The sequence below is a fragment of the Trachinotus anak genome, unplaced genomic scaffold (assembly GCF_046630095.1).
Source record: "Trachinotus anak isolate AG129_WGS33_773 ecotype Australia unplaced genomic scaffold, CSIRO_AGI_Tana_v1 ptg000025l, whole genome shotgun sequence".
NCBI lineage: Eukaryota > Metazoa > Chordata > Actinopteri > Carangiformes > Carangidae > Trachinotus > Trachinotus anak.
Genome location: NW_027273876.1, coordinates 5,607,107 through 5,623,221, shown reverse-complemented (window position 1 = coordinate 5,623,221; position 16,115 = coordinate 5,607,107). Strand labels below are relative to the sequence as shown.

At 43.1% G+C, this 16,115-nt stretch overlaps 2 protein-coding genes across 2 annotated transcripts in view; both read left to right on the top strand.

Moving 5' to 3' along the window:
- Positions 1-16,115, top strand: part of cox10 (cytochrome c oxidase assembly factor heme A:farnesyltransferase COX10) — a 36,166-nt gene that overhangs the window by 18,474 nt on the left and 1,577 nt on the right. The window contains exons 5-6 of the mRNA XM_071462955.1: positions 6,118-6,188; positions 9,419-9,651. Coding sequence (XP_071319056.1) covers positions 6,118-6,188; positions 9,419-9,651 — 304 coding nt within the window. The remainder of the gene's footprint in view (positions 1-6,117; positions 6,189-9,418; positions 9,652-16,115) is intronic.
- On the top strand, positions 9,658-15,970 carry LOC139608848 (M protein, serotype 2.1-like). Its single transcript, XM_071462952.1, has one exon. The coding sequence runs from the start codon at positions 12,406-12,408 to the stop codon at positions 14,032-14,034; it is 1,629 nt and encodes a 542-aa protein (XP_071319053.1). The 5' UTR covers positions 9,658-12,405; the 3' UTR covers positions 14,035-15,970.

Sequence of the window (16,115 nt, the reverse complement as noted above, 5' to 3'; positions counted from 1 at the left end):
CACACAAGGGATGCATGATGAACTATGGCATTACTTCTAAACAAAAGGAACATATTCCCCCAGGCTTCCCGCCTTAGTGGTTTAAGACGGTCTTCTGTGCAGAGCAGAAATAGACAACGCTCATTTATCTTTAGTTTTGCACCAGGAACTTTTCTTTATGGAGGTAAAGCAGCAGCTGCCAAAGCCTTCCTTTGATGAGACGAGCTGGAGGAAAAGCAGAATGTAAGATAATTCTCTACCATTAGCCTTTTCTGTTTTTCTCAGTCCAAACTTCATCTTCTTTTTGTATCACCGCTCCTTCCCTTGCTTCGTGGCCCAGGCAGTGAGAGTATAGCATGCCTCTGGCTTGCAGTAAAGCTTTCCCAGATCCTGCCCATATCTTCACAGGCAAAGGGACTGATTATCGGCAGGGCAGAGGTAATGCGGCTCTGCACGGCATTAATTGGCTGATTAACATGAGGACAGTTTAGCACTTCACTGTCTCACACTCAGGCCATTAATCAAGAGAGAAGCTGTGCCAGCTGAACTGCTGCCAACAGCCCGACACAGACTACTATAAAGAGAGGGAGAAAAGGTGTGGGTTCAGCACACAGCTGAAAGGGAGACGTGATCCACTCTTTGGCCAGACAGAGTACTGCAGCCTCCATCTTAAACAGAACGAATGGAGACTTTAATATATAGCAGCAGGAAACTACAGTTCTGGTATTTGGAAGAACAAGAAGTATGGGTAGTTTCAACTAGTCTTTTCTTTTGAAGGTCTGAAGAAAAATAATAATTCACAATTGTGAAAAGATGTCTGGATCACAGGTTGTTTGAGTTTGTTTGTCCTGTTTTTCTTGATTTCTTCTTTAATAAATTAAGCAGTGCAAACAATCTTAGCTTTTCATGTGTAATCACACCAGATGATCCCAGATCATTTCATCACATCAAAGCATCGCAGAGGGCACGGACCCCCCCGAAACATCTGCCAGCTGTCCATACGCTGCATTCCAGACCCAGACATGCCTCCTGTTTGTTCTTTCACCTCCACTGCAGATACTGTGAAATAAATATTGCTCTTTTCTTAGTGACGGAAATCAAGTGATTGAACTATCCTAAGCATTCTTCTTCTTGTTCATGCCAAAATTCAGTTTCTAGCTGTTTTTTTCTGTACAACCCTGAAATGTATTTCTATTCAGACTTTACCATCCAAAAATTTCATTCTAGACTCACCCCATATGATGACACACATTTTAACTGGTGTCCTGTGTATACCAGTCAAAAACCACCAACCACCCATCCCTAATTACAATGCACAGTGTCTGATCACTGTCTGCAGTCAGCCTCCTCCCTCTTTCTACACTTTGTTTTATGTTTCCTCCTTTTTAAGTTCATCCTCCTGCTTCCTCATTTCTTTTCCTACTCGTCCTTTTGCCGTTAGGTCTTTTTCTCATTTCATAACACCCCTGCCATCCACACAGACACTCACAAGGGTTCATGTTAACAGTTTAAGTTTAATAAGTACTTTGGAAGTGTTTAACAGGTTCTTCAGGGAACCGGTGCAAAAATCACAGCATTGCTTGCATAGTTCCAAGTCTATTCATTTGACTCCAGAGACATCAATAGCATTTCAGAGACAGAGCAGCAGTCCCACTTCTACCGCAGAAACACCTTGAAATAACGTTGATCTGCTTAACCAGCCTTTTTGTGTTGTGACTAGTCAGGTTGCATGCCTTTCTTCATGCATTTCTTTTCTTTCATTCGACTTCAAAACAAAGCGAATGTCTGCCAAGACCATTGAATTGACTTCTGAGGACAGCTTAATCTATGTAAATCTTTGACTGCTTGTTTGTCAAGTGGCTGATCAGAGACCGTTCACAGTTGGTGTTGAAGGGGCTTTGAGAGCCCTCAAGCTTTTTTTTTTTAAGTAGACTTGGCTCAGGGATCGGCGCACCACCCTCCTCTGTGGAAGTTTGAGTCTGCCATTCTACTTCAGCGTGCAAACAGTTGACATTTTGACAAGTGATGACTTGGTCTTATTGTTGGGTTTAGCTCATGCACCTGGGTTTCCCTCTGCAAAGCGAGAGAGACGCGCTGTTTAGGCCAGCTGATGTTTCTGTGAGCCAAAGCCATACAGCTGCTCAGCTGTGTGTATTCTTGAGCCTGTGTTTAAGCACACTCTTGCCTCTCGAGTAAACACAGTAAATGCACGCTGCGTAGTTACTGTATCTCTCCTCTCTGATATTTGCTGCACTTCCCAGTGTTTTTTTTTTTTTGCTGGCAGATCGGAGGTGTGCTTGTCATGGGGTTGGTCAGGCAACTCTTCTCCCATGGGGAGCACAAAGAGTGGCTGGTGCACAATCACAGGATAAAATTATGAATTTTTTAGTCTCGTTCATTCTCCTTAATGTAGTCGTTATACAGGTCAAATTCACAACATTCACTCAGTGGGGAAAAAACATTTTACACACTTATGTCAAATCTATGCAGCACATAAAGTCTTGATTTACACTCATCAAACAGATAGAGTTTATGGTTTAGTGTCACCATGATACAAAGCCAAGTTATCTTCTTCTGCTTCCACACAAGAATAGGAAATGCCTTCCTGCAGCCTGTTATCAATTCTGCCCGGGTGGTTGGCGGTGGATCACGTTCTGTCTTTGATAGCTGGGAGGTTCTGGCAGCTGAACACCCCCTCTTCTTTGCTTCTCACTTTGGTCTTGCCTGTTTTCAGTCCTCGTCATCTGGCAGATAATTGCCCCTACAGTTATGGGTTTGTGCGTGTGCGTCTGTGTGTGTTTGTGTCCATAATTGAGAGCAGCAGCCAGACTCTCCATAACTTCCGGTTCAGTCGCCCGAGCCACCTCTCTGTGTATACCCTGAGCTGATCCATAGCTTTGGGGTGTGTATTGATCCAGGCAGTGTTCATGAAATTGTATCTTGCCTGAAGATTAATCTGTTTTCAAACCTTTGTTTGTACACCACTTATGAAAAATAGCATATTTAGCTCTGCAAACACACCAGCAGTTTTAATAAGATATGAATATGAAGTTATAATATGAAGATATAACTGAATTTGAACATTAGCTTATTGTTTATGCTGGAAATGAAGCGAGGCTGTTGACATCCCCACTGACACTCACTGACTCTTCTCTTTTTTGTCTTTTTACCTTTATTATTCAAAATACTGAAGGAGACTATAAAACAAAAAGAAAAAAAAAATCTGAAGCAAAGCTGTAAAATTTGCTGTAGTTTTTAATGTAACATTGTTATCATTTGTTTTGTATATATTATGTTTATTTGCCTATAAATAGTAACAGACGTTTTATATTCCACTTTATCAATATTCACATTCATCAAGTTTCATGAGTATTTTGGGGGTAGGCCTAATTTTAATTACAATTTGATTAAAAGCTTACACTGAAAAAATATACACTGGAATATACTGGTCAGAGGTGCCCCACTGGAAATGGAGCATATTACTAAACAGTATAACCATAACAGCTGAATGTTATGTCAACTCAGTAAACTCAGTGCAGGTGAAGACCTGTGGAAATCCATCACTTTTAAAGTGATGCACTCTGAACTGTTGCAGCCTCGAGACCTACCTGTAGCAGCACATGTGCATGCACACACAACACCAGCGGCCCAGTTATTTTAATGCCATCACTGTAACACATGGCAGTGTCGGGCGGAAATAATGACATGGGCTGGGAGAGCCACTGATGCGAACCAGATGAGGCACTCTGACTTAAAAGGCAGAGAGGGAGGAACAAGAGCGGAACTGGACAAACTGAATTGACAGCACAGCGCACACAGTGAGGTGGACCGAGTGACTTTGACATTCACATTAAATCATCTGTATTAACACACAACAGGTTCATCCAAACAATGGCAACACTGTAGGTCTTGTGTTTTCAGATATTACTTTCCCTCTGCAAACTTCGTCTTTGTCTTATTTGCTGTAGGTGCCATATGTGTCTGTGGGGCAACAATAGACATCATGCTGTTATGCACACTATCAGTATTTTTTTTTTTTTTTGTAACATGTGGGAGGATGTTATTGGAAACTAAGTGGATCCATTTTATGTGAGCAGTGTTGCAGCGAGCTTGGCCGTGGGCCTGCCTGAGGCCTGGTTCAGCACTGCTCTGCTCTGGCCCGGCCACAAAGTGCAGTTCTCTCTCATGTGGCCCCTGACCTCCTGACGCATTTCCTGACCCAGGAAATAGAATTAACACCTCAGTCTGGGCCTTGGGGTCCCACAGCCGCATACACAGCTGTGCATTAGCCTGGCCCAGTCCAGTCAGACCCAGCTAGCTAGTGCTGCATGACAACTGAAGCTAAGATGGAAAAGGGAAGCGGGAGATTTTCATTGGAGCGTATGAAAAGAGCATATTCCACTGCTAATTTTAATGTCTTTGGTTGGTTGAGGAGTTTTAGTGCTGCTGCAAAGTCAGTAGAAACTAAAGCCAAATGACATACAGTGTAGTCCAAAAGTCTGAGACTACTTCCCCATTCACTCTGTTTCTTTAAAGGCTCTGTTTCCTTTATTATGTAGCTAATTTTATCTTGAAAATAATGCAAAAATAATAGCACAATTGCACTTTGACTAAATGTTGCTATGATCCACTTCAAGCCCGACATCACGAGGAAGTTCTCTCATGGCTCATGCAAATCACAGTGAGACGTAATGTAAAAACCAGCGACCCAAAGGCCTGGATGGAGATTTAGGGTTGGCATTTCAGTGGAGTCGTTTAGCAGTATTATTGACTCTCTGCTCTTAGAGGTTTAATGTGCCTCCAAAACTCCAAACCTGATGCACCCTCATTTAAAAAGGCCAAATTTCAAAGTTATCAACCACGTTTGATCTTTTTGTTGGTGCTTTGTATTTGGATCATGACTCCAAGTCACGGTCGAGTTATGTGAGATATCTTGTGCATCAGACCTTAATGGTGCGGCCCACTCCCTAATGTTCTTCAAAATAAAAATCTGTGCAATATGAAATGCAATGCCTTCCACCAGGAGTACTTTAATAATATGGTGGCTTTCCGATGTCATGAGTGCAGTAAATCTGGGAACTGGGGTTTAAGAAGAGAAAAGTGGATTATCTGTTTATTAGACGTTTTATGTGAACCATATATCAGAAGAGATGGATCTTGATATTCCCAAGTCTTAAGTGCTTTATCTGTTTTCTTCATTAGTTAAAGGCTCTTATACAGGCAGGCAAGTACACACATGTATGTGCGTTTGCTCCCACACACACGCACACACACACACACACACACACACACACACACACACACACACACACACACACAGATTAGCCAGTTCCTGCATATAAGCACCCCATGTGTTTGCATTTAAGTCACACATTGCCAATCTCATGGGAGCACTTTGAAGCATACTCCTCCAGAGCAGATCATAAAACAGGAGTATAAGTAGTTTTTCACATAGTTCTATCCCAGATCACCCCACCACCAACATCACCACCACCTCCCACCCAACAGCTCACTGCCTCCACCTTCCACCTCCACCTCCAGTCCACTTACTCTCAAAGGTGCAGGGTGAGCATTTGGCTCAGAGATCTGCTGTGACTATGTCCTAAGCGACTCTCCTCACTTTCTTTCTCTCCAGATGTTGCATAGAAAGACTCACAGAGGCAGCAGTGGTGGAAGTCTCCCATCTTTGCTCTGCCATGCACTCTACATGTAATGCTGCTCTGACTGTGATAAATTTCAGCACCAACATCAGAGAAATGTATAAGAAGCATCTGCAGAATTATTGCAGGAGATACATCTGTCAGCTAACTGCATCTCAGCCCAACCTTTGCACCTCAGTGTTGTTGAAAACATAAAATCTGAATCTGAATTGTTTAAACCACATCTGTACCTTCTGAGCTGCAGCATTGGAGGTGTGCATCAACCACACATAAAAAATACATCTAAACTGCCTAAAAAGTTATGTCTAAATGCGGCTTTAAAACCCGATGTGGTGAATTTTCATTGTTGCCTGCAGTATGTGGAGAGATCCCATATTTGGTTTTGGTCTGAATGCGTCTTGTGTCTGGAACAGTATGTGTCATTGTGCTGTGTTTGTGTGTCTCCTGCATTAACCCTGTTGTTGTTCTGTCTCCACAGTACTTTGAGGTGCCCTTTGACTCTAACATGAACCGTACAAAGAACCGTCCACTCGTCAGAGGACAGATCAGGTACAGTTTTCTGTCTTTTGTGCTTATTTAACAGCATTTTTCTCTTGATCCTCTGCATGTAATACTTGAAATACCAGCCCCATCTGCACTGTTTATTACTTTAAAATGATGGACTGGAGAGAGAGGCAAGAGCTCAGCATGAGTTGGAGTTCGGTTCAGTGCAGAGGCACCCCAGCAACACTACATGACAGCTACTGAGCCATCCAAGCTGCCTTTTGTTGAATTCATACTGGACAAATGTCAAAGTCTGCCACTGTTGCCTCGCTCGCTGACCTTACCCAGTCTTGCTAGGGGGCATTTTTCAAGGGGTGAAACATGACATAACAGCTTGTGGTGTCGAAGCCTGTGTGTATTTGTTGGCAATATTATAATGAAGAGTTAGCCTTAAATAAAACATTAGCGCCGAGCACACATTCGGTATTGATTTACATACTGTACTTCTGTTCCAGCTTTTGTTATTGACTTCGTATGGCACTGGAACAGAGCAGTAGCTGTGTGTGTGAAATAGTGGAAGACAGAGAGCGAAGCTGCCAATAAGAGAAATGCACGCCAGCAGTGAAGATCCCCTGCGTTACACCTGTCAGGTGTAATATGAGCTTGTTACCAGGTTGGAAGGGAGCAGGGACAACGTTGAGGCGAGGGTGTAGTTTACCTAACCACCCCTACCTACTTTGCTGCCTCCACTGCTTAGATGACAGATAACCTCTGTATTGGCAGTCAGTGAACTGGATGCATCACCACGCTCCGACAAATCTTTGGGAGACTGCCATCCTTCAACAGCAGGCACACGCACACATATTCATTGATTCATGAACCAAAAAACACAAACCAACCACACGTCCTCTTCACCCATTGTCAGTGCCACTGTATAAGCTCCTCGTCTCACCTTTCATTTTTATCCAGGAGGAGCAAAAGCAAACAACTTGTTGACCTTAGAGGATGAAGCACTTTTTACTACTACTAATATAAATACCTCTGTTACCTTCTATTATATACCAGCAACATAGTGACTTTATGACTTAACAGCCTGTTAGTATCATAACTGGGCCTTGACGCACAGCTATCTCATCCCAGTTGTAGGAATTCTCCATTGACACACTGTTTAAAAGTGGACTCTCCTGCTGTTGAGCTGATTGAAGATGTTCTCTGACTGTCTAAACACAGCCTCTTCTCTCCGGCTTTTAGTGTGCCCCTGACAGAAGGAGGTGTGTGTCTGTCTGTCTGCGAGACACACTGAAACTTTATCTCTCTCTCTCTCTCTGACTCTCTTCTTTCTCCCTCACACACACAATCTTGCATAGAGACAGCGAGCAGATGGGAGGCTGGACTCTCCTGTCAAACAATTCATCAAAAGGCCATATTTTACACATTTTCCATTTAGTTTCAAGGACGAGGCTTGTTCCTCCACTACATCTGCCATACTGCAGGAGTTTTTCTGCTCATCATGATGCCAGCAGTAGTTTGCCATTTTATGTCAGGACTACAATAGTGTATCATCTTTCCCACCTTTTATTGTTCTCCTGTAAAATGTAGACCGCAGTCCTCCATCGTTTGTTGTGGTTTTGCAGAATTTGAGGCTTCCATGTGGTGAATAGCTTTCAGCTCGGTAAGAGATGGAGCACAGAGCTTTAGTCTCTGAATGATGAAGACACACACTGCAGTTATTGAGTTGAAGATGGCTGTGATTTGGGTGTCACAACTGTTAACCAAGTAGGACCAGGTCAGTTAGTTCTGACAGTTTGGAGATAAAATTGTACATGTCAGGTTAGTCTTCTCGTCATATTGCTGTCTATTGTTCTCAAGAAAATGATTTGAACTAATCAGTGAAACCGTAAATCTTGATTTTCATGAGTGGATGGAGTTGCGTTATTGAGAAAACCTTGTTCCAATGTCAAAAATGAACTTTAATGCTCAGCTTTTGTGATTATGTTTTTTTTGTAAATGACAGCAATCGTGACTGTCTAAATCATGTAACTGGAGATATTTTTTATGGGAGAAAAATGGAGAGGAATCTATGAGACAGTGCAGTGTGCTGTGAATGAGAAGCATTTTACAATCCACTTCATCTAGCTCTTTGTGCAGAAATGTTAACTCACCAACAATTCTATGTTGTTTAACATCATGTTGTAATTTAGCATTTTTCCTCCATTTCTTTACTTTTCCCACACAAATTGCAGCAAAAAATTGTCAAGGCAATTTTCTTTATGCAGGTTCACTGCAGTTTCTTACCACTTGAATATTTAACAGGTAACTCAGTTTTAAGTGGGATCTTCCTGTTTCCTTAACTCATTCCCTTGTGTTTTAAATCAGGATCCATGGCCTTGATTGTGGTCTGACCAGCTGCTCACATTTCTGCCTTTGTGTATTGACTTTATCCACCTGACGTTATGACTGCGGCTGTGTCAGACTGTAAGCAGAGGACAGTAAACCCACCTCAGGCCATGTGACACACTCCCTCCTCTGACCCCCACTGAGCCAGCCCACAGCCAGACTGTCAACAGCCCATAGCCAGCCTGCACGGCCCCACCTCAGCCCACATAAAACAGACATAACACCACTAATCACATTAATGTACCAATCTCCCTGCTCGGCCACACCACCAAAATAAAAGCCCTGTTTGCTTTTTGAAGAAAAGGCCTGCATTTGGTCAAGATTTTAATCTACCCTCTCTTTAATTTATGGAGCATTTACTGGTGAATTTGAACCAGACCTTGCCATCACTGTTTTCAATAAAAGATGAGGGGAGGAGGAGGAGGAGGAGGAAATCTTCATCCGGCTAAAAGCCTGAGCCACTGTGGTTTTCTTCCGCTAGTTTTGATCTCTGGCGTGTGCATATGCTCTTCATCTTGCAGGGCTACTTTTATCCCCAACAAACTCTTATCAGATGAGCTTCTTCTAAGCCTCCCGTTTTGGGACTCCGCCATGCACGGCTGCAGACTGTCAGTGTGTGGCCCCCATTGGTCTGCACGTGTGTGTATTGAACATGTTTGCTTATCATTGTCCTATCTTGTGTCTGCACAAGCCCACAAAACTTTATCATCCCGTAGTCCACATTGCTGTGATGGACTTTTGTCTGTGCATGAATGTGTGTACTGTAACTTATCTTTTAGAAAAAAAAAACTTATCTTGTAAATTTGCTTTTGGATTTTATTTTCTTTGTCTCGCTGATTAAGTTGACTCTCATATTCTCTCCTTCTGTCTCTTTATTCTCTTTCATTTTCTGACATCAGTCCCCTCCATGCAGTGTCCTTTGCTCTGGCCTGTGGAGTTCCTGGAGTAGCTCTGCTCACACTGGCTGTAAACCCCTTAACAGGCTTCCTGGGTGCCCTTAACATCTTTCTCTACACCTGTTGCTACACCCCACTCAAGAGGCTCAGCATCACCAACACCTGGATGGGGGCAGTGGTGGGTGCAATACCTCCTGTCATGGGATGGACAGCTGCCACAGGTTGTCTGGAGCCAGGTACGACTCACCAGCTGAGATATGGGGTTTAGCGGATTGGCATACGTGTGTAGATGCTAGTGCTGAAACAGGAAGGTGGTTGAGAAAAGTATTCAGTTTTGGTAAGTTATTTATCAAGCGAAGAAGCTAAACATTCACTGGATCCAGCTCCCCAGTTGGGATTTGCTGCTTTCCTCTGTTTTATATCAGTGTAAATTAAATATCTCTCAGTTTTGGAAGCAATTACAAAACATCAATTTGGACTCTGAGAGAGTGAAATAGGCTTTCTACTGAGATTTTATGAAATTAAACGATTAGATTAGAAGATTAGAAAAATGATCAACACTGTGGAGGACAAAGTGCAGCTGCAATATGTAAAATTCAGTCATATCTGCCTACCTAGACTGGCATGTGTGTTGTTTCTTTGTTTTGTTTTTTCATTTATTAATATTAAATTCAGCTGTTAATCGAATAGTCTTCCAACCTGTTTGGTATGACAAACAAGTAAAAAGCTGCATGGTCACTGTAACTATCATTTAGGTTCTCTTATATTTAACACAATTCACATCTTAACAGTCTGTGTTAGACTTCATCAGATCAGAAGTTTAGTTTCACTCAATGTGAAGCTGAAACAATTAGACAGTTTATAATTAGTCAATCGACAGAAAATTAATCTGCACCAGTACTGACAATTAATTGTTTAGGTCATTTTTAAAGTGAAAATGCCAAAAAATTAACTGATTTCAACTTTTCAAAGGTGAATAATGTCTTTTTGTTTGTTATCTTGTATGATAGTAAATTGATTATGTTTAGACAATCAATTCATACTGAAAATAACTGTTGCAGCCATGGTTAAAACTTTTTTGAGTTGTTGTACTTCACTGGGTTCATCAGGACCTCTCTGACCAGGCCTGACATCACACTACATAAAGCTTTATTTACATATGGCCCAGAATCCCTGCAGTGCTGTTAGCTGTCGTTGTTCCCGGTGCCTGTGGAGTTTGAATGCACTTATTGTGAGTGGCTTTGTACAAAAGCATCTGCCAAATGAATGTGATGTTAAGTTAGTGAAGAGACAGACTGGGGGGCTTATCCAGCTTGTTTGGTGGACACATTAAGTGTTCTGTTATGGCAACTGCATGAGATGTGTTTCATCATGTTGCCGCCGTATCCCTGAGGAGTGCTCATACAAGTTCATGTTTATGCTACAAATATTTAGTGGTCTCTTTCAACATCATGTTTAATGAATTTACTGGCTTTTCAGTTCTAGTCCATTCAATTGCTGTTTATTTTTAGAGGACCACTGATTCCATGGCAACTCATCCTGTTCCAGTGTTTCTCCTGTTTGCACCTAACAACATTTTTTTTCCTTTAATTGGAGAGGAACGGATTCTGTTTTATCTCTTTAGAAACTCATGTTAGGCCTACATGACACTTATATCCAGGTCAATTCACACAGCTGTGAATAAAGCATATAAACGAGAAACCCTAAACTTTGAGCCTACCTGATGATAACTGCACACTGATTACTTCCTGGAGGCGGGCCTTATTATGCACAAGGGCCACTGTGACATGCAAAAACTGTCAATCTCAAAGACAACTGACAGATTCCCTCACAGAGTTAATGTTACATATTATTTGAATAGGATTCAGAGCTGTTAAACCTAACCCTCACCTCCGCTATTACAGCTTCATCCTATGGGAAACACTGGAGCTGCAGTGAATTCAAAATGTGAATTGAAATAAGCTGCAGATTATAAAATCATTTTTCCCAGCAGTGTAGTCTTTAGCTTTAACCTGCTATTAGCATGCATGTAACAGAAGTTTCTGTTTAAAGTTACAGTTGAATTATGCTTAAACTGTAATTTCAAGCAGCTGAGTGGGAAAAACCATTCACATCAGCCTCTGACTAACTCAGGGTCAGAGATATGATCAATGTCTGACTGACGATATCAGTCCCTTGGTGAAAAGAACCACAGACCTTTAAAAACTTAAGAATGGCTACACTTGAGGCTATTTGTCTCATTGACTGCACGGTTAGCAATAGTGCTAACCACCTTGGAATAATGTGTTAATGCTCCCAAGTAGGAGTGGGTGATCTTATATAGTGGACGACAGCAGCCCTTGTTGTGCTCTGCTGCCTCGGCGAGCTTGGCGCAATGGCATATGTACGTGAATCTTTATTGCTGAAATGCACTCTGGGGGCTGTAGTTATATACTTATATACTTTACTACTTTACTAAGAACCAGATATTTTCTAAATCAGGTGTTCATCTTTTGCATTGATATTTGAACCAGCAGACTTTGGTGTAGATCCATACAACAGAAGTGCTTCAACTGTCAGTCACACAACACTGTCTATTGGAAAATGAATGGGACTTTTTTTTATTGGATCCAGGTGCACTTGGAATAGCTCCTCCCTCTTTTATCTACAGGAAAGAAACTAACAAACAAAAACAAACAAAAAAGGTGTCCAAGGCAAAGGCAGCATTCCGTGATGCAGCACTCTGGAACTCCAGGCTCATAATGCAGAGAATTCTACGTCTTCTGTGATGCAACATTTCAGAACTCTCAAAATCTGCAAGTAGACCTCAGAAACACATTTACATTGTATTTCACACACAGACATTGTGAACCACAGTCAAGAACGATCTAAGAGCATCTTCTACACTCAAGACTACCACTGACGACTGCAAACGTCTAGAAAAAACTTCAGTCTACTACAGACAAGTGCGGTACTGCTTCTGTTCCCTGCAGCATCTGTCTCTCTGTGCCATGGCAGCACAAAACTATCCACGGCAATGGACAAGACCTGTACAACCTGCCCCTCGGGGCGGTCCAAGACGGGGTAGAGGAGGTGCTCCGGCATTTCCATACCATGAGCGCCCTGTTCCACAAGTGCCCTTTAATAACAGGGCAGGACAAAAGTCCGAAAAAAGGGTAAGATTTGCACTTCCTGACCCTGAGGATGAGGCAAATTACAACAGATCAGAAGCTCAAGCTCATCCAAACAACGAGCGCACATACAAGCCAAAGAAATTTGTTGAACAGCAGGAGGAGCAGAGCCAGGGAAAGGGGGATGACATGAAGGAGAAGCTGAAACAGAAGGACATTCAAATCCAGCAACTACTGCAGGAGAAAAAGGAAATGTCCTGGAAGCTCATAAAGACCGAACGAGAGAATGCCTTTCTGAAGCTAAGGATCAAGAACTTCAGAGCAGAGCTCGACAGGAGAACATGTGCCTGGATACAGATGGCAGAAGAGAAAGAGGAGGAGAAGAAAAACCTGCAGAGGCAGAAACAGGTCCTGGAGGAGGAGAACAAAGACCTGCAGAGAGAGAAACAGGTCCTGCAGGAGAACAAAGACCAGAGGGAGAAAAAAGTCCTTGAGGAGGAGAACCAAGATCTTCAGGCAAAGAAAAATGTCCTTGAGGAGGAGAACCAAGATCTTCAGGCAAAGAAAAAAGTCCTTGAGGAGGAGAACAAAGACCTTCAGGCTGAGAAACAAGGCCTGGAGCAGGAGAACAGAGACCTGCAGGCTGAGAAACAAGGCCTGGAGCAGGGGAACAGAGACCTGCAGGCTGAGAAACAAGGCCTGGAGCAGGAGAACAGAGACCTGCAGGCTGAGAAACAAGGCCTGGAGCAGGAGAACAGAGACCTGCAGGCTGAGAAACAAGGCCTGGAGCTGGAGAACAGAGACCTGCAGGCTGAGAAACAAGGCCTGGAGCAGGAGAACAGAGACCTGCAGGCTGAGAAACAAGGCCTGGAGCAGGAGAACAGAGACCTGCAGGCTGAGAAACAAGGCCTGGAGCAGGAGAACAGAGACCTGCAGGCTGAGAAACAAGGCCTGGAGCAGGAGAACAGAGACCTGCAGGCTGAGAAACAAGGCCTGGAGCAGGAGAACAGAGACCTGCAGGTGGAGAAACAAGGCCTGGAGCAGGAGAAAAAAGATCTGCAGGTGGAGAAACAGGTCCTGGGGGTGGAAAAGCAAGAACCACAGGTGGAGAAACGAGGGCTGAAGGTGGAACAGAAAAATCTGCAGGAGGAGGAGGGTATTGTGGAAGAGGAGGAGCAAGAACTGGAGGAGCTTCCTTTGAAAAAGCAGGCGAGGAGGAGACGTTTCTGGTTTTGGAAAAAGACTGAAGAGGAGAAGATGGAAAAGAAGAAAAGAAAGGAGGAGAAGGAGGCCGAAAAAAAGAGACAAAAAGAGGAGAAGGCGGCCGAAAAAAAGAGACAAAAAGAGGAGAAGAAGGCCAAAAAAAAGAGACAAAAAGAGGAGAAGGAGGCCGAAAAAAAGAGACAAAAAGACGAGAAGGAGGCCGAAAAAAAGAGACAAAAAGACGAGAAGGAGGCCGAAAAAAAGAGACAAAAAGACGAGAAGGCGGCCGAAAAAGAGAGACAATAAGAGGAGAAGGAGATGGAGGAAAGAAAAAGGGTTCTGGAGCCCCCACCCTACTCTCTTCACTCCACCCACCTTCCCTCACCCCTCTACCTTTTCTCTTTCTACCTCACCTCCACTCTACTCTCTTCACTCCACCCACCTTCCCTCACCCCTCTACCTTTCCTCTTTCTACCTCACCCCCACCCGACTCTCTTCACTCCACCCACCTTCCCTCACCCCTCTACCTTTCCTCTTTCTACCTCATCCCCACCCGACTCTCTTCACTCCACCCACCTTCCCTCACCCCTCTACCTTTCTTCTATCTCCCTCACCCCCACCCTACTCCCTTTGCTCCACCCACTTTCCCTCACCTCTCTACCTTTCCTCTAGCTCCCTCACCCCCACCCTACTCCCTTTGCTCCACTCACCTTCCCTCACCCCTCTACCTTTCCTCTATCTCCCTCACCCCCACCCTACTCCCTTCGCTCCACTCACCTTCCCTCACCCCTCTACCTTTCTTCTATCTCCCTCACCCCCACCCTACTCCCTTCACTCCACCCACTTTCCCTCACCCCTCTACCTTTCCTCTATCTCCCTCACCCCCACCCTACTCTCTTCGCTCCACCCACTTTCCCTCACCCCTCTACCTTTCCTCTATCTCCCTCACCTTACTCCCTTTGCTCCACTCACCTTCCCTTTCCCCTCTATCTCCCCCTTCCCCTTCCCCTCTACCCCCCCCCCCACTCCTTTCCCCTCCACTCTGTTAATTAAAAAAATCTAATAAAGAATTGCAATAATATTCCTGCCTGTATCAGCCGCTCTGAATACAGATGCACAGAACAACTGCTGCTGTTATATCAGGCTTTAACTTTGGAGTTAAACAGAACTAAAGTTGTTTTCTGACAGGATGAATGTTAAATAACAGATGTTCTAAAAGCCTTATTCTAAATGGTATTTAACCTGTGGTAAATTACAGGAGCTGCCTCTGTAATAAACAATGATATTCTGCAGGAAAAGCCTGTGACCTTCATCACTGACAAACTTATGATTATTCTGAATATTAATATCATTTACAGGTATTTGCTTCACTGTCATTTAATTAACAGACCATGAATGTCTCTTTTTAAATGTCGATCAGGCTTCTTTATTCTACAAATGTTGCTGGAGTTTTGATCTCCTCACATTTTTCCTTCTTCGAGAACCTTGTGAAGTAGGTGAAGCTGTGTCAGAAATCCCTCCTCTGGTTTTACAGTACAAAGAAAAAACAATAGACTTGCAGGAGTGTTACATTCATGAATCTGACTATATTAGATCAGGATGAAAAAAGATGGGCCCTCAGAGGCGCGATCACCTGGGAAAACAAATGTGGGAGAAACCAATCATGGTGAGCAGTTTCCCCCATTCTTCAAGACGATGCATGGGAAAAAATAAGTCCCCCTATGACCACAAACTTCTGATAGAAATAGTTGACTGACAGAAATTTAATCAGGAACTTTTCAGTAACATCATTTCAGTATGTTTTCAGCACAGAAATGCCAAAATTCTTAGTTCCCAGCTTCTCAACTGCGAGGATTTGCTGCTTTTCTGTGTTTCACGTCACTGCAGAGTGAATATCTTTGGGTTTGGGATTGTTGTTCAACAAAACAAAACATCACCTTTGGAAACGTTTGTATGTGTGACATGGGAGGAGCACAGAGGTCTGAATATGAGATCGTACATGAAGACAACAGATGCTGCTGGTTTTCTCACAGTCCACAGTGATTTGTTGAAATGGTAGTTTTGTTTTTTTGTTTAAAATGGACCAAGGTGTTGATGTGGACTATATACTTGGGAAACTAGTTTTTAGAAAGGTCCAGAGCACTTTTCTAAATACTGTATAATTTGTCATGACAGCACTGTCTTAATAAAAAAAAATAAGCACTTTATTCTCTGCAGGAAAATGCAACTGTGAACTGGATAACAGATAAAGCTCCGTCCAAAACGTAAGACATAAGGTCATACTTCAATATGTATCACTGGATTATTTGACCTGCACGTTACATTGCAAAGACAGTGTGTTTCACACAGTAGGGGACGGTTTTATGTTATATCTTGGTTAGTAATCT

Excerpts from the sequence above, each read along its gene's own strand:
- LOC139608848 (XM_071462952.1), top strand. The coding sequence starts at position 12,406 with ATGGCAGCACAAAACTATCCACGGCAATGGACAAGACCTGTACAACCT.